The sequence below is a fragment of the Aulonocara stuartgranti genome, assembly GCF_965226115.1.
Source record: "Aulonocara stuartgranti genome assembly, chromosome: 7".
Classification (NCBI taxonomy): domain Eukaryota; kingdom Metazoa; phylum Chordata; class Actinopteri; order Cichliformes; family Cichlidae; genus Aulonocara; species Aulonocara stuartgranti.
Window position 1 is genome coordinate 7,019,616 of NC_138945.1, and position 18,182 is coordinate 7,037,797.

The 18,182-nt window shown below is 39.8% G+C and overlaps 1 protein-coding gene across 5 annotated transcripts in view; it reads right to left on the minus strand.

Moving 5' to 3' along the window:
* camk2b2 (calcium/calmodulin-dependent protein kinase (CaM kinase) II beta 2) overlaps positions 1-13,677 on the minus strand; it is a 65,786-nt gene extending 52,109 nt beyond the window's left edge. For 4 of the 5 annotated variants that reach the window (XM_082540312.1, XM_082540311.1, XM_082540313.1 and 1 more), the window contains exons 1-5: positions 13,306-13,677; positions 5,232-5,326; positions 3,741-3,800; positions 1,812-1,866; positions 1,209-1,274 (exon numbers count right to left, since the gene is read on the minus strand). In XM_082540312.1, the coding sequence (XP_082396438.1) occupies positions 1,209-1,274; positions 1,812-1,866; positions 3,741-3,800; positions 5,232-5,326; positions 13,306-13,367 (338 nt within the window). In that variant the 5' untranslated portion in view covers positions 13,368-13,677. The remainder of the gene's footprint in view (positions 1-1,208; positions 1,275-1,811; positions 1,867-3,740; positions 3,801-5,231; positions 5,327-13,305) is intronic. The other variant, XM_082540314.1, reaches the window with a different exon arrangement.
* Positions 13,678-18,182: the final 4,505 nt, after the last annotated feature.

Here is an 18,182-nt window from a genome sequence, read left to right on the forward strand (position 1 = left end):
TAAGGCAACTCTAAAGATACAGTCACCTTTCTCACTCACTATGTGTTAATAGACTTCTCTGCATTGACTCATTCTTGTTATTAATCCCTGGCTCTCTTTCACAGCATGTCTTTTGTCCTGTCTTCAATTCTCTCACCCAGATGGCAGATGGCCACCCCTCCCTGCTGGAGGTTTCTTCCTGTTAAAAGGGTTTTTTTCCTTCCCATTGTTGCCAAAGTGCTTGCTCATAGGGGGTGATATGATTGTTGGGTTCTTCTCTGTATTATTGTAGGGTCTACTTTACAATATAAAGCCCCTTGAAGTGACTGTTGTTGTGATTTGGCACTGTTTAAATATAAAATAAATTGACAATAAGGTATGGTAATTTATTTTCTGACAGCATAAACATCATGATTTGATTGATGATTATATTGTACTTTATTACTTTACCTAAATTACAATTTGAGGAATTACCACAGATAAAACATTTATATAATGCTTTTGGCAACATAATACAAAACTCCAGTTTTACTGTTGCTGCATAGACACAAAACAAACCCTGCTTCACTTGAAAACTTGATGGCTCTCACGCTATAGTTGATTAATACTTCATATTTTATGTTGGAAGTATAACAGTCCAAACCGAATGTGAAAAAGATCACTCATTGTCCTGAATTGGATAACAGATGAATAAGCCAGAGTTAGGACGAGGATTGAGGGATAAATCTGTTTATGGAAAATAATAAATAGCTTAAAAAATCAGTTTACTGCATCTCTCATTCTACCTCTTCCCATCCTCCCTTTAACATTTCTGTCCCCTTCTTCTCTTCTCTCTCACGCCTTCACAAACCGCCTCCGCAGTCAAATTGATTTAAGTCTGCCTCCTAAGGGGGTTATGGCATGGGCATGTGTGCCTTCTGTACAGTTTTCTTGTATGTTTCAATCTGTCTGTAAATTTGGACTCTGGAGAAAGCTCCTCGCCCTCAATTTGCAATTCAGTGCACAGAAAATTGCGCAGAGGTATAATCCGTCAGAGCCACAGCCTGTTCTGCCAAAAAAAAAGAAAAAACGAAAAAACAATGTGTCAAAATTATCTGCGTGCTAATGAGAGGAACACAACTCTCCAAGTTGCTGCTGGAGGACTGCAGAGGCTGGAGGACTGACATAGGCAGAGGATGAAGAAAAGATGAAGAAAAAGGGGTCAAAGATAATATTCACCAGGGGTTTACCTTGCATCTGCTTCACTGTAGTATTCTCGAGCCACAATATCCTCAAACAGCTCCCCTCCTGTCACTCTGAGAAATAGAAAGATGGAGGTTAAAATGGCAAATTATATAAATTTTTATTCTTTACTCAGACAGCACAAATGTATACACACACACACACACATGCAGGAGGGGGATGTCCTCATTAGGGGGAAACCCCGGTTGCAGGATTCACTCTGACTGTGTTGCCATGGAGACTGGCTCCAGTGCGGGGGAGTGTAGATCTATCTGTGTGTGCACTAAAGCGGGAGCCGCAAGGAAGGGGGTGGGGGTGCTGTTATGCAATGGGGGAACTGCCTTGGAACCAAGAAGGGGGATGGAGACAGAAGAGAAAAAAGAAGAAGAGAAGAAGGAATGAAGAGATGCAGGTATAAAGAAAGAAATCATGTAAAGCAGTGGCATCACTGAGGAGACAGATGCCATAAGGACTGAAGGAAGGGAGTGGAAAATGAAGCACCATTGGAGAGGAAAGAGGAGGCAGAGGACAAGGGAGGGGAGAAGGGAAAAAAGAAGTAGAGGATGGAAGGAGAAAAACAGGAGAAGTAAAAAAGAAAGGAAGCAACTCACAGGTCAAAGAGGAGATAGTGGAAGCCTTCCTCAGAGATACTGTCATGAAGACGAACTGCAAGAGGGATATCAGACTAATTAGGTCTGTTTTAGGACATTTTTTTATTCAGGCTGCTATAAAGCACATTTATGAAGGCCTTTCGGCACTATTATAGACCAAATGAGCCCATATATTTAAGACATACTGGTAAGAACAAACAATAGATATTGCTTTAGCTTTTTCTATTTCTATTTTTTTAACTGACGAATATTTTTCCACAAGAACTGATATTTCATATTGCTAAACAGCTGATCAGCTGATCAGTCAACACTAGTGCTACTCTGGGTAGCAAAGGACATTGCTTATTCACTGATATGAATTAGGCTGTTAATTTAGGCCAATATAAAATGAGATGCAGATTTAGAGTGTCTTTGGGAGTGTTATAGGTTTATCTTTCAAATGATGTATCATTTCTCTTGCATAGTGTTAAAGCCATATGGCAGCATCTTGTCCATCACAAGGCAACCACACCCTAAAGCACACCCTGCTTTATTTTTTTTTATCACAATTAATGTCTGTATAGCCAGTGTATAGAAATGAGATCCCAACCAGAAGTTTGTGAAGTTACATTTTAAATATAAAAAGTTAAACATTGGGGCCTTTCATGCATTCATTATTGACAATTTCTCCATTAAGCAATTCACTAAAGCCTATTTCCCATTTATGATGGCTTATCAATAAAAATCTTAAGCTGACAGATTTAAAAGTGAAATATTTTCAGTGTTTAAATAGTCTAAATAAAAATCTGAAATACATTAAAGAGAGTTGAAATATTTTTAGTTCACCTCTAACAAAAGAATTAGTTTAATATAACTTAATGAGTTAAAAATGCCCCATTTTATGTCAGCATCTCCCTGTATGGTTTGTTTGTTTTTTTAATTTTTAGAAACATACACAGCATTACTGTTTGTCTTGCAAAACTTCAGTGCAAAGACTTTGAAGTTCACATTGCACGTCTTTCTTTGTGCATTGTTAAGAGGATCATTGTGCACTCTTCTGATTTTTCTGATGATAGTCATCAACCCCACAACTCACTTCACTCAGGGTCACAGATGTTAAACAATTAATATTAACAAAGAACAACTTAGTATGACTGTATATATAATTCAATAGTTTAGCTAACTCAGTAAGATTGCTAATGCAAAGGGCTTACATTAACACATTCTGATTAAGCCTCATCACGCCCACTAACATGATGTTGTCAGATACATATACAAAATAGACAGCTGTACAATAGAAATAAGAAAAGCAAAACTAAATTCATAAGTATTGCTCAGTTCCAATGAAGCTTATGCGTAAATTCAGTGAGGAAGATCTGTAATCTCTTATCTCATTTCCCCACACTGTTAAACTCAATTCTGATATCATTACTCTGTCCAATAATATTCTTGCCTGCTGTCTACAAACTACTTATGCTCAATTCCGTGCATTTTACATACTCTCCTGTCTTTGTATTATTCAGACTCTCACTCTTGCCCAATTATTTTCTCATCTGCCTTCTTTGAGCCAATCAGCCTCCGCTTCGCATGATTTGAATCTGTGCTCTTCGTCTATCCTCCTTTCAGACTTTCGTTCGTGCAACCCACCTCCTCCCCAACTCCACCTCAGACACCTGTGTTTTCAATGGGAGAAATGTTTCGTCACTCATCCAAGTGACTTCTTCAGTCTCAGCTGACTGCAGGTTTCCCCAACCTTAAGTTCTCATTAGAATTTGCATATTAATAATCAAGGAACTGACCTCACAGCCCATTGTTCATTCACCGGGGTGGTTTCCGTTATTGTACTGTTTATAAGGTTGGGGGAACGTGCAGTCAGCTGAGACTAAAGAAGTCACTTGGATGAGTTATCTTTAAAAATGTAATAAACAGAAATCTGAAAAAAAGTCTCACCAATGTTGGGATGCTTTAGCAATCTGCAGATCCTGGCTTCCCGCTCCAGTTTCTGATGGTCTACAAGGAAGTAATGCTATGTTAGTTTGCGACAAAACAAGCAAAGCAAGAAAACGCCACTGTGGTCAAAACGAATGGCAAGGAGAAGAAACAGGAGAAAAAGGGGGATGATATGACAGTAAATGAAACAAGAAAATAAAGTAAATAAAACGCGTTGAGAAATGAAGAATGGGGAACAGAATGGGGTGCGAAAACAAGAAAGTAAGCACACAAGAAAGAAAAGGAGGGGAAAAATGAGAAGAGAGGAAACATGGAATGAAAGACAAAAAGAAAACAGGGAGAAAATAGGAAAGGAGAGGACAAAAAACAAGGCAGAAAAAGAAAACGATACCAAAAACAACTGGAGAGGATGTGATATGACAAGAAAAAGCAAGAAGTAAAACAAGAGAAGTGATAGAAGGGGAAACAAGAGAGAAAAGTCGAGTTAAACAATTATAGAAGTGAAGAAAACATCAGTGCAAAGGAGAGGAAAAAACAGGGACAGAAAAGACAGAAGATACAAGGGAAGAAAGAAGAGAGGAAAAAGGGAAAGGAAGAGGAATGGTGAAGAGAGAAGTAGACAGAAAAGAAGGAAGAACCAGCAGCAAAAGCAGAAAAACAACATCAGAGGAAAGAGACTACAGGAGAAACATATCAGGAATGACACTGCAGAAAGAATAGAAAATAAAAATAGGTAGACAAGAAAAAACCAAGACAGGCATAACAAGGGATAAAATAGAGGAGAAAAAATACAGGTAAGGAAATGACCAAAAGGTGAAAAAAGTAACCAAGGAAAGTAGAGAAGGAAACAAGAAGAGCTTTGGTTCAACTGAATGTTTTGCTTGGAGGTTAGTGTAAGAGATCCAAGTAAGTCTCTGTGCTGTAGGCAGCTAGTGTTGCCCTACAGTTCAGACACAAGCATCTGTATCAGTTCTGCACACAGAGGAACAAACAATTTCAGCGGAAACATTCCTGAACCTGAGACAGAACTGGTTGTATTTTTAATAAAGGTTGTGTGAGGCTGACACTCCCACAGTCCCACCGATGAGCTAATTTCTGAACAGCAATAACACCACTGTATTTTTAGCTGCTTTCAGAGGTGTTTTGTATTGTCTTTCCTTTTTTGTCAGTGTTATGTTGGGAAAAGTTAAAAAAACAAAAACATAATGCAGCTGTCTCATAGTTGGACTCTCCTTGTAAGTATTTTTTGGGGAAATGATTTTCAAAGCACAGATTAGTTCTCGTGCTGTGGATTATGACTGAGCCTATCATCTGCCTCTCTCCGAGAAACAGACGTGAAGGCTTCACACTCTGGAATCAAACAAGCGCTAAAATATGCTAATGTGAGCCTTTCAAATCTGGGACATACACATGATGATGACATGATGTCTCTGCTTCTTCAAATTCCTGAAAATGCAGAGAGTATTTGATTGCTTTGTTTTTCACTCTCACCTCTGGCCGAGAGCTTTTTGGTATTGATGATTTTGGCTGCATACTCTTGGCCTGTACAAAGTTTGACACAGCGACGCACCACTGAAAAGGCCCCCCTGGGGAAAAAAAAAAGACAGGAAACAGGGGGTGAGAGGCTGCTGTATAAGCTTGGTCAGCATCAATAGGGACATCATAGCTGTCCAGCTGACCTCACTGTCATTCTGGACTCTTCTCTGTCTAATCTAATACAGAGTATTATCCAAAGGTTTTAGGTACTGAAGCAGAAAGGTAGAAAATCAATCACAGCTGTGTTAACCTGATGCCATGTCTTTGTACTGTATGAAGAAACCAGAAAATCCATGCAGACACAGGAAGGACGTGCAAACTTACAGAAAGGCCTCAGATGGTAGATTTGAATCCTGGACATTCTTGCTGTTAGGCAAGCATACAAACCACCCATCATTTCCGACATAACCATGTATCTCAGTGAGCACTATTACCTAACCTATTCCTAAATCCAACCACAGCCACATAAAAGCATTATTTAAGACATAAACGTTGTGTCCAAGAGAAACAGTGCAAAGATGCCTTTTCCTGCAGTAGTAACTCACTTTTAATTACTAATTTTAATTTGATGTCAGATTAGTTTAAGCACTTTTTTAATCCAAGAAATGTATCTATTAGATAGAGTGAAATTAGTTATACAATCAAACCCTATACAATGTAGCCTTTGTTGCAGCTCTATTTGTTTATCTATTCCATCCATCCATCCATCCATCTTCATCCGCTTTATCCGGGGCCAGGTTGCGGGGGCAGCAGCCTAAGCAAAGAGGCCCAGACCTCCCTCTCCCCAGCCACCTCCTCCAGCTTATCCGGGGGAATACCAAGGCGTTCCCAGGCCAGCCGAGAGATATAATCTCTCCAGCGTGTCCTGGGTCTGCCCCGGGGCCTCCTCCCGGTGGGACATGCCTGGAACACCTCACCCAAGAGGCGCCCAGGGGGCATCCTTGTCAGATGCCCGAACCACCTCAGCTGGCTCCTTTCGATGTGGAGCAGCAGCTGCTCTACTCTGAGCCCCTCCCGGATGGCCGAACTTCTCACCCTATCTCTAAGGGAGAGGCCAGCCACCCTTCGGAGGAAGCTCATTTCTGCCACTTGTATCCACGATCTCGTTCTTTCGGTCACTACCCACAGCTCGTGGCCATAGGTGAGGGTAGGGACGTAGATCGACCGGTAAATTGAGAGCTTCGCTTTTACACTCAGCTCCCTCTTCACCACGACGGACCGGTGCAGCGTCCGCATGACTGCAGCTGCAGCCCCAATCCGTCTGTCGATCTCCGGCTCCCTTCTCCCATCACTCGCGAACAAGACCCCGAGATACTTGAACTCCTCCACTTGGGGCAGGAACTCATCCCCGACCCGGAGTGGGCACTCCACCCTTTTCCGGCTGAGAACCATGGCCTCAGATTTGGAGGTGCTGATCCTCATTCCCGCTGCTTCACACTCGGCTGCGAACCGTTCCAGTGCGAGCTGGAGGCCTTCACCCGATGAAGCCAACAGAACCACATCATCTGCAAAAATCAGAGATGAGATTCTGAGGCCACCAAAGCGAAAGCCCTCCGCCACTTGGCTGCGCCTAGAAATCCTGTCCATAAAAATTATGAACAGAACCGGAGACAAAGGGCAGCCCTGGCGGAGCCCATCACCCACCGGGAACGAGTCCGACTTATTGCCGGCAATGCGAACCAAGCTCTTGCAACGGTTGTATAGGGACCGAATGGCCCGTAGCAATGGGCCAGACACCCCATATTCCCGCAACACCTCCCACAGGACACCCCGAGGGACACGGTCGAATGCCTTCTCCAAGTCCACAAAACACATGTAGACTGGTTGGGCAAACTCCCATGCACCCTCAAGTATCCTGGAGAGGATAAAGAGCTGGTCCAGTGTTCCGCGACCAGGACGAAAACCGCATTGTTCCTCCTGTATCCGAGGTTCGACTAACGGACGAACTCTCCTTTCCAGCACCCTGGCATAGACTTTCCCAGGGAGGCTGAGGAGTGTGATCCCCCTGTAGTTGGAACACACCCTCCGGTCCCCTTTCTTAAAGATGGGGACCACCACCCCGGTCTACCAGTCCACAGGTACTGCCCCTGATCTCCACGCAACATTGCAGAGGCGTGTCAACCAGGGCAGCCCTACAACATCCAGAGCCTTCAGGAACTCGGGGCGGACCTCATCAACACCAGGGGCTATTCTTTTCCAAAAACAAATTGTGAATATGTTGAGAAGAGAATAAATTAAAATCACAAGCCTAAATTTTATTTAGGTCTCATATTTTGATCACATTCGGTTGGGTGTCCTGGTCAATGGTCAACCACAAATCATTAAAAACATCACTATCTCCTCACACAGGGAGTATAGTAATGGACTGGTTCTTATATAAAGCGCTTTTCTACTCATCTGAGCACTCAAAGCGCTTTACACAACTTGTGCATTCACCCATTCACACAAGCACATTTTTTTAAAGTGCTTTATAGCTAACATTCACACGCATTCGCACTCCGATGGATGCATCGGAGAGCAATTTGGGGTTAGTATCTTGCCCAAGGATATTTGGCATGCAGACTAGGGGAAGCCAAGAATCAAACCACCAACCTTCCGATCAGTAGATGATCTCCTCTACCACCTGAGCTACAGCCACTCCAAGAGTATATTTCATGTTTTCTCTTAACTATTCTAGATTAGTTCCTCTCTTACCCAATTAAGTGCTTCAAATTTATATTACTTAGATTTTTCTGTAATTAGCAGGTAATGGATCTGACTGCGGAACCAAGGGACACGGTACTATTATTTAGTATCTACTGTGGATAACAACATAGGCCCTCTCTGAAGTATACTCTCCTTTATTGCTTTATTTGCTAAACAGGAGCATAATAAATTACAATAAGAGCACAGTGCTGTAAAAATATTTTAACTTATAGTGACTGACAACATAAACTGATCAGGTAAGTGTTTAGTGAGGGCCTAAATATAGTAAGCAGTTTTCGTATAGACTTCTATATAACATAGGTTCTTTTTGCAAACAGAGGAGCCTCCTTCCCTGCTGGCCATTGGAAACAATGGAGATTTATGACATTTTCACACCGGCTTCACTTTTCAGACCCAGAAGACGTGTCCGTTTTTTATACTTTACACATTCTATCATCAGATCACATAACATCCAGTGTGGAAATTAAGCCTAGGCTTAGGATAGCCTGGCTGATTAAGGCAAGTTCTAATATGGTCTACTACAATGACACTGGCATGAAATATCATTATGTTCAGGATTGATAGGCTTCTTTTTCAGTGTTGGTGCTACTCCAGCACCAACACTCAAAATGTGTTCTTCTTCTTTCGGCTACTCCCTTTAATGGTCAGCACAGCAGATCATTTTCCGCCATCATCCACTCGTCCTTGCATTCTCTTCTGTTACATCTACCTTCTGGATGTCTTCCACATTCATAATTCTCTTTGGTCCTCTTTTCCATCTACATTCACTATCTCTACATCTTCGTCTTCACTGTTACCTGTCACCTGTATTCCTTTTTGATTCTATTGACTTTCATTCCTCTTCTTTCCAGTGCATATCTCCACCTCTCCATGCTCTTTTCTACCTACATATTCCAAAGATCACTCACTGTCCTCATACATGTCTTACACCATCCTCACACACATCTCTGCCACTTCAGACTTCTTCATACTGCTACTCATTCATTGTCACCTCTCTCTTCTTAACCTAGCCTCAACAACTCTTAAAAAGTAAGGGCTCTTATATTGTCTGTCTGTCTGTCTGTCTGTCTGTCACTGCACTGTCAAACAGACAGACAGACAGACCAAAAGGGCTCAGCAGAATACTTTATTAATCCCTAAGGAAATAATGTATAATGAAGGCAAATGTACTTCTCATTGTTTTTGACATTTTACCTTCTCATAAGTTAACCCTTTGTTTTTAAAGATTGTATTAGCCTTCATTTGATGGCAAAGCTGACGATTGACAGGAAAGGAGTGACAAAGTGCAAATGGCCACAGGTTAGACTCGAACCCCGTCCACTGTTCTCTGACCATCTAGCATATGGTTGTCTGCTCACCCACAGAGCTACTAACCGTACTACCCACTGTTTTAGACGTAAAACACCTTTTAGTGAAGCTAAAACATGATCTACACCATTGAGAATCTAGACATATTCCCAAATGGAACAACAGTGTATCTTGTGGTTACAGCATTTATACACAATAACTTTGGGTTTGTTTCTATTATTATTTACAGTCGTGTCTCCTTTACAACTTGAATAATTCCAGTAATTTCAGCGGCATCAAACAGGAAAGAAAAGCCATCAATTTGAAGTACCCTAAGTGTGTGCATTTTAGAGTTTTTGGGGGCCACATTTGCTCTTCAAACTCAATAGAGACCAACAGAAATAACCTCCTCTGTCATTTCTCAGAGCTAATTTTATCTCACCTCAGTATTGTTATGCAATGAAACACTCACACTCCCCTCAGAGCCCATGCATCTCACAAGCTCTCCAACATGAATATATTATGGGGAGACAGGGTGACTAAGCATGACACTTGCTGACATCCCGCTGGTTGGTGGGAAAGGCAGCAGAGCTTAAACATGACAGGTTATCTGCAGGGCAGGTGGGAATCAGCTGGAGTGCTGGATCTGGGTCTAAAACCTGGATTAATGTGAGTGTAAGGTCTCTTACCTAATCTGCTATCTTTTCCCTTTTGTCATATAATAAAAATGGATGTCATATAGCCAGATAGAAAACTTTTAGTAGTAAGTCTATTCCTTCATATAATAATAACATAATGGCAATCTTCCTGGAAATTCCATGTGGTAATCAAGAATCTGACATGGGGTTAACAATTTTGGTCATTAATAATGCTAATTTCTACAGTGTTTGGATACTGGAGTCTACAGTTTGTTTACACATGAAGCAAGCTGCTAATTTGCCAAAACTAAAGTCCATTTCCAATAAATGCAGCTCTAAAAATTATTGGCATCTTGTAATCTACAAATATGCAAAATTAGCCATTCATAGTCACTCATGTTGGGTTGTTTGGCCACAGTAGATGCATTTGGCATAGAACAAAACCAGCTTTTCAGGAGAAGAACTTGATAGTCATTGAGAAACACGGTAAGGTAAATGTTACTGGCTTGGAATTCTTTGAATTACTGCATATACATTAGGGGCATCACAATGGCCTGACAATTAAAGTTAAACATGGAATCACAGACTGTATGTATCAGATGAATTTAAGTAAAAATTTAATTATAGTAAAAATAAAAAATTGAAATAATATTTAATTAGTGCTAAAAAATTTCTTACACTATTAAAGCATTAGTGTATTACTGAACCACTTTTTTCAATTCAACTTTATTTATATACCACCAAATCACAGCAGCAGTCATCTCAAGGCACTTGATAATGTGAGGTAAAGACCCTACACTAATACAGGGAAAACCTCAATAATCAGATGACCCCCTTTGACCAAACAATTGGTGACAGTGGTTGGTGACAGTGGTTAATAGAGCAGAGATTAATAATAACTAATGACTAAATGCAGAGTGGTGTGTAAACACACAGTGAATGAAGAAAGTGAGTGAACAAGAAACCCTCAATGCATCATGGGAAGCGTCCAGCAGCCTAGACCTATTCATGCATAAGTATGGGAGGATTCAGGGTCACCTGATCTAGTCCTGACTATAAATTTGATCAAAAATAAGTTTTAATAAGTTATAATAAGTTTTAGGTCTAATTTTAAAACTGTCTCCCAAATCCAAACTGGGAACTGGTTCCACACAAGAAGGGCCTAAAAGCTCAAGGCCTCTCATTCTACTTTTAAATACCCTGGGAACCATGTGTAAGCCAGCAGTCTTTGGGGGATGTGCTATATTTGGATAAGATGGAGCCTGATTATTCAAGACCTCATACGCGAGGAGAAGAATTTTAAGCCAATATGGCAGAAATATGCTCTCTCTTTTGTAGCCTCATTTATCTTCCCCACAAAGTTCAAATCATCTCAAACTGGTTTCTTCAAGATAACAATGAGTTCACTGTACTCAAATGATCTCCATAGTCACCAGATCTCAATCCAGTATAGCACTTTTTGGGAAGTGGAGAAATGGGGGATTAGCATCATGGACGTGCAGCTGGCAAATCTGTAACAGCTGTCTGATGTGTCATTGCTGGTTTTTGTATTTCTTAAGGTCATGATTTTCAGACACTGTTCATCTGCTGTAGGTAGTGTTTTTAAGCCTGCCACTTTTCTTACTCCATACCTACTTACTCTGCTGTGATATTTTCCATAGATTCAACTAAAGAAACTTGAACTATGCTTTTGCAACAGGCTCCTAGCAATAAAGTGCCTAAGATTCCATTTAAAATTGGTTCTTTGTTTAAGTTTCTGTTATGTAGATGACACTCTGGTTAATCTTTTCTGCCTTTTTATACTTGAATTCATAATGTATTAGTGTCAAGTGGTTTCACAAACAAAAGAATCATTTTCTGAAAAGGATCAGGTACAAGGACTGAACTAAAATTCGGTAAAAAAGCAGCCAATGTCCAAAAGAAAAAGTCTGAAAGAGCTTCAAAATATGTAGAGAACTAGTGCTTCCGAGGCTGGCTCCTTTCAAGCTAAATATAAAGACATAAGGGATGACTCGTGACTGTACCGTATAGTCCTAACATTGGTGAGTTTTAATTACAGCATAATAATGCATTATATCCAAGGGTTCAAATGTGCCTGTGTCTGAATTTAGGGTTATCCAACCTCCAAAATCACATTTTAGCCATGGTTATATTTTATAGTTGTTAAAGGCTTCAAAAGAAATGCTGGATAATATTTAAGTACATCAGAACTGTACTTAACTGCAAAACACCTAAAAATAATTAGCACTGAAAATCAAATTCATTGTTAGCTTTAATCCAATATGCTACTTAGAAATAAGCCTTATGTCACTGACTGCATTCAATACTTTTACTCTAAATACATATTTGTCTGGTCATTGAGTATTCAATGCAGTACCTTTACTTATACCAGAGTTGGGGTTGATTGGGTGACCAAGGTCACTTGGTGTGAGTCAGGGAATACTCATCAGCAAATCTTGTTTTTACATCTGCATCGCACATTCAAAACCAAATTCATAAACCTGGAACACAGCAGACATGACAACACAAGCAAAATAAAGCCTCTATTATCAGCAAGGGCAGCTGCTGCTGGTGTGACTATTGTCTTTAAGTTATCACTTCACGCACACACACACACACACACACACACACACACACACACACACACACACACACACACAAAAGATCACCAAAAAACAACTGAACTTAAAATAAACATAAAATGCTCATACTGTAACCAACCACAGCAATCACAATAAGCTTTTTTTCTCACTGTGCCTGGCTATTGAATAAATGTTCCTGTGAGGCAAACATTGCAGAGAGATCCTTTCTACCCACGCACAACCTGACAGAGACATTGAGTCCACTTTGCCTCTATCCACTGGGGCACCCATAGCCTCTTCAGTTTCAATTTGTCTGCATCCTATTAAGGGCCACACATCCTCACTCCCTCATCTTTTTTCCTTATTAATCACAAGACACACCTCATTAGATTTGCAGTAGATCAAGGGCAGTAGCAGCATTATTCTTTGACATCTCTGTTGAGCTTTCTGCCACTGTGATTAAAGACAGCTGATGATGATTCCAATCTGTCCCTCATATTAGACCGCTTTGTCCCTAATTAGCCTGGGGCGGGGGTGCCCTTAAAGTATTTCTTCACACAGAATCTGACAATCTTAAACACCATCACTGGTTGGCTCATGCATTTCAAAAAGTCCACAAAATACGCCCTGCACTGAGGATTTAGGTTTAGAGCTAATTTTAGTTGCTCCAGACCAGCGTGCGTTTGTTTTGGAAGGATGGAGCTGCAATCATCACCGCAGATGTGCAGACCTTGATTCCTCATGCTCTGTACGGTTACAGGACGGGGTCAGGCTGCATGCAGGAGACTCTGGATAATTAATATAACAGCGGCTTACTTGCCAAGCTCCTCGTACAGCTGGTATTCATCTGTAAAACGTGTGCAAGTAGTCGTTGCCATGATGTTTCCTCCTCGGACCGGTGTGCGGGTGCCGTCTCACAAATGTACGGTGTGTCTCTATCTGCACACAGGAGGACCTCGATCTCAAGTCTCCGCCCACCTTAGACCTCCGGACGGCGGAGTGCTTCAATTGCAGGCCGGTACACACACGCACGCTCCCGGCTCGGATGTCAGTGGGCTCTCCGCTCTGCCAAGCAATGAGGACGCACTCTTTAAATACCACACGAAACAGTAATGTGAGCTCACTATATGACGTGTCTCTCCGGAGAGAGAGAGAAAAAAGGAAAAGAAAGAAAGAAAAAGAAAAATCAAAAGCCGATAGTGAGCTGACCCAAGAGTGCGGAGGAGCGCAAAATTTGATTACACTTAATACATCATAAAGCGAAGAGAAGCCTGCAGCATACAATGACATTACTGCACTTGGAACTCAGTAAGGGCGCAGTGTGGATCTATTTTTGGGATTCGGTGAGGAGTCCCTCAGTTTATCACAAAACCTAAGAAAGTAATAATCAATAAACATAATAATTTTATTACAATTTTGTAAAGGGATTATGGGCGTGTTCAGAGATGGGGCATGGGGAACCCCCCGCAAAAGATGCATTTATGAGTAGAAATTAGTATGTCCGTGTTATATGGCTTTCTGCTTCTGCCTCAAAGTCCAAACATTGCACTTTCTACTCCATACCGTTTATTTCAGAGGTGTTTTTTTTAATTAAATGAAAACTTTTACAAGGTTGCATAAGTCTTACTGTTGTTATACATTCCGACCATATTTGCATAATTATTTTTAATTGCTATCTTGAAAGACAATTTCCAGCTAATGTTTCTATATTTGTCCTCTTCTGCCAAATTTAAATCACATCAAGTATGGTAGTAACATGAATTCTGTACAAATGTTGAGCTAAGAAAGACTAGATTCAACACTGACTGGCTGCGTAATCATGTGGTGGTGGAGGAGATGGTAGCGGTTGCGAGGAATTGTTTTTTTTTTTTTATTCTCATGTCAAATATGCTAATGAAGCTAGAGCTTCATAGCTTGTATAATATGTAAGATTAACACATAAGGCTCTCTGATATACACAGGAAGAGTAGTAGTGAAACAACCAGAGGAATGTTAAATTAAAACTCAGGGACAGACAAAATAATCATTTGTGGGTGGGTACAGAGGACTACTCTCAACTTTACTCTTAAAGCAACCAATGGAAATACTGTTGACACTATTTATATCAATTATACTGCCATAAGTGAAACAAGAAAGCCCAAAATATCAAATGGTGTCTTTAAAAAATGGGGAGAGGAAAAATTCACTAAACTAGCTGTGGTCTGGGTTCATTAGGCAGCTCAAGTATCGACTCTTGCCTTAAGCTGAGAAAATACTATTAAGGCTTATTACATTTTGCTTTGTAGGTTTCATATTCTATTCTTCTCTTCAAGATATTATAACCGTATTATTTCCATTTACACAGTAAAAAGACAGATAACTGAAAATGAGTGTGATGTATATGATACTTACGGATTATCCAGCTGTATACAAGATGATGTATGAAAGTATATGGAGCCAATGCATTAAAACTACACTGACGTTTCCTGAGTAATTAGGAACTAATATATATATATATATATATATATATATATATAGACTAGATCTAGATAGATAGATAGATAGATAGATAGATAGATAGATAGATAGATAGATAGATAGATAGATAGATAGATAGATAGTTTTCTTTATTAATTGGTGTTAAATAAAAAAAATGATTGACTAAATCATTATTAATGCAAGGTTCATAGAATGTATTCATGCATAAATTATAGCTTGCTACCAATTAAGTCCATTATTTAACACTTTATTGAAACGGAAATATCACTCAAAATTGCTTAATAATGTTTTATTAATACATTACTAGTAAATAAAGCCTCAATAATTGATTGATTAACCTATAGTAGCATTCTTATATATGAGTTTGCATTGGGATAGGCATTGTTAATCCCTTTATCCATATTCATAAAGGCTTATTAAGATAATCTAATAACACAAAAATAAGAAAATGTAAGAAAACGTAACAAGGAACTAAAACAGAAAACCTAAACTGAGAAACAGTGGGAACCAGGAACTGGGAACATGGAACCTTAGAACCATGAGAGTAGAGGAGCAGGAGACAAGGGAAGACTGAGACAATGGTCGTGTCCAAATTCATGGGCTGCATCCTCCTGAGGACCCAGCCTTCGCGGTCTACGTGGGCCGGGTCCTCAGAAGGTCGGGTAGGCCGGAAGTAAACGGCTGGGGAAATTGGACGGTCTAGCCTTCTGATTAGCGTCACCGCTGTCTCAGTGGATTTTAATAAACTCGGCCGTCTGCTCAATGCTATCTAAAATATAACGGGACACTGGCATAAATTCTCGACCGTCTCATACTTCTGTTTAATCAGTTTTCTGTTTGATGTTTATTCAGCTGTGTAAAAACCAAGGAGGAACCCCCCCGGGGGATTAATAAAGTTTTATTTTATCTAATCTAATCTAATAACTTTAATCTCAGCCAAACCGATTGACTCACGAACAAATAAAACACTGAAAAAAGCCCAACAATAACATTTTTAGGTTGTCTAAGTGAATTATATATTACGTTTAACCTTGAGTAGCGAAAGTCCGCGGTGATCTGAAAATGATGTGCCGGGAGTTTTGCCGTTCTCGGCGGCTTCAGTGACCCTCGAGCTCCCGACTAGCTATCGAGCTGGTGGGTAGCAGACGTCTCCGAAAACGTCGAAGCACTTTTGCAAATATGTGATATCTTGATAAACCGAGCAGATATTTGATGTTTACACAGCCAAACTCCAGAATTCTGGGATATGGTAGGCCACGAAGGACACACCTGACACACCCATCCTTCATCCTTCAAATTCAGGGAAAAGGAGGACGCATTTGTCGGCTGCATTCGGAGGAGTCTACGAATTTGGACTGCCTTCGGCGCGTCGCTGTGACGTAATCGGTCTACAAATGCGGCCTCAGGAGGATGCAGCCCATGAATTTGGACACGACCAATATATACACAAGAGGAAGATTAGGAGAGTGGAGACATCTGGGGAACACAGCAGGAACAAATTAAACATAAGGAGGCAAGGGAAGCAAAGTGAACCAAATGCACAAGAGATGAGGGACTATCAAAATAAAACAGGAAGCCAGACAAACAGAGAACTCAAAACAATGAATAATTTACAAGATTCAACACTCTAAACATAAAGCACTGGCTCAAGACCCATACCCATGACATAAGCACATAAATAAGTTTTACAAATAATTAGCATAAATGAAATTATTAATAAAATTCACACTTTTATCAGCTTATTACTATTGAGATTTAATAAAAACACTTTAATACATTTGTTACAAAATATATATCAGTATATATTATATTCTGTATATATAGAATATATTGTAAGTTGTTACAGTTAAAAGTTTTCTAACATGTTATCATGAATGATGCATTAATAACAGTAGAATACATTACAGTACAAATCAATGTGGAAAACATTACTGTATAATACTCTGCAAAAGTCTTAAGCCACTCCTCACTACTCCTAACCCACACTTCCAAGGAGACAGGTTTACTTGTAATTATTTAAAGTGCTAATGAGAAATTTTTTGAAAAATTCTATTTTGTTTGTTAAGCCACTTAACACTGACCTATGGATCATTCTTAGTTAAAAAGACACATAACTGAAAGAATGGACCAAAAGTTGCAAAGAATCCATTCTAAACTGTGTCTTTGGGGTTTATACAGCAGCTTGTCACAAAACACATAATTTGTTGCAATTTCTTTAGTTGAATATACAAAAACATGCCAACAATAACAGATTGATATGGCATACAATAGTATTTTTGCACCAACAAGATGATTCCCAGAGTGTGATTAGCCTAAACCCTTGCATATGTTGATGTGGTGTGCAGTGTCTCTTTAAAAAAATTTATAGGAGAAAAGGACGCAGCAGATGGACAATACCTTTAAGTTATAACATTAATAAATAGGAAAGATTACAGCATTGACCAGATACAGGACATTTTAGATCCTTCTGGCACTTCTGCTAATCCATCTGCTGTTTACTGAAGTCTTATTAGAAATGGTTTCAATGGAAGGGCGGCTATCAAAGAGCAATTTTTAAGAAAGGGAAATGGGGAGTAAAGGCTGAGCTATTGCATATCTGACATTACACAAGAACTGGACTGAAAATCAGTTGTAATAGGTCTTGAATAGGAATAATAATCTGAATTATTATTCAATTAAATTTTAATTTTATTTATACAGTGCCAAATCACAACAACAGTTGCCTCAAGGTGCTCAGAGCAGACCTAACAATAATACATACAGATTATGTATGAAGGTCAGGAGAGAGGTATAACACTGAGTACTCTGTATAACACAGTGGAGACTCTTTCAGCCTCTTTGGGCTTCATATCAACCGGTGGTGTTGGAGATTTTGTCAAAATTAATAGAATTTTGAACACAGAAAAGTACTGTCAGATTTTGATGTGCCATGCAGAGAGAATTGAAAAAAAGATGATCATACTAAATATTGATTTTCAAGCACATCGGAATTCTAAAAACTCTGTTTTTCCCCCTATTTAATATATATCCACATATATTTACTCATTTCAATAAATTGCTGCAGCTATTTCCCACCGTTCTATCAAAATGTAAAGAAATAGGGGGTGGCTTAAGACTTTTGCTGCACAGTATTGTACAGAACAGGTAAAATCACCTCCAGCTGAAGCTGGCCACAACATTAGTATACTTTACAGATGCAGCGTGCTAGTACCAGT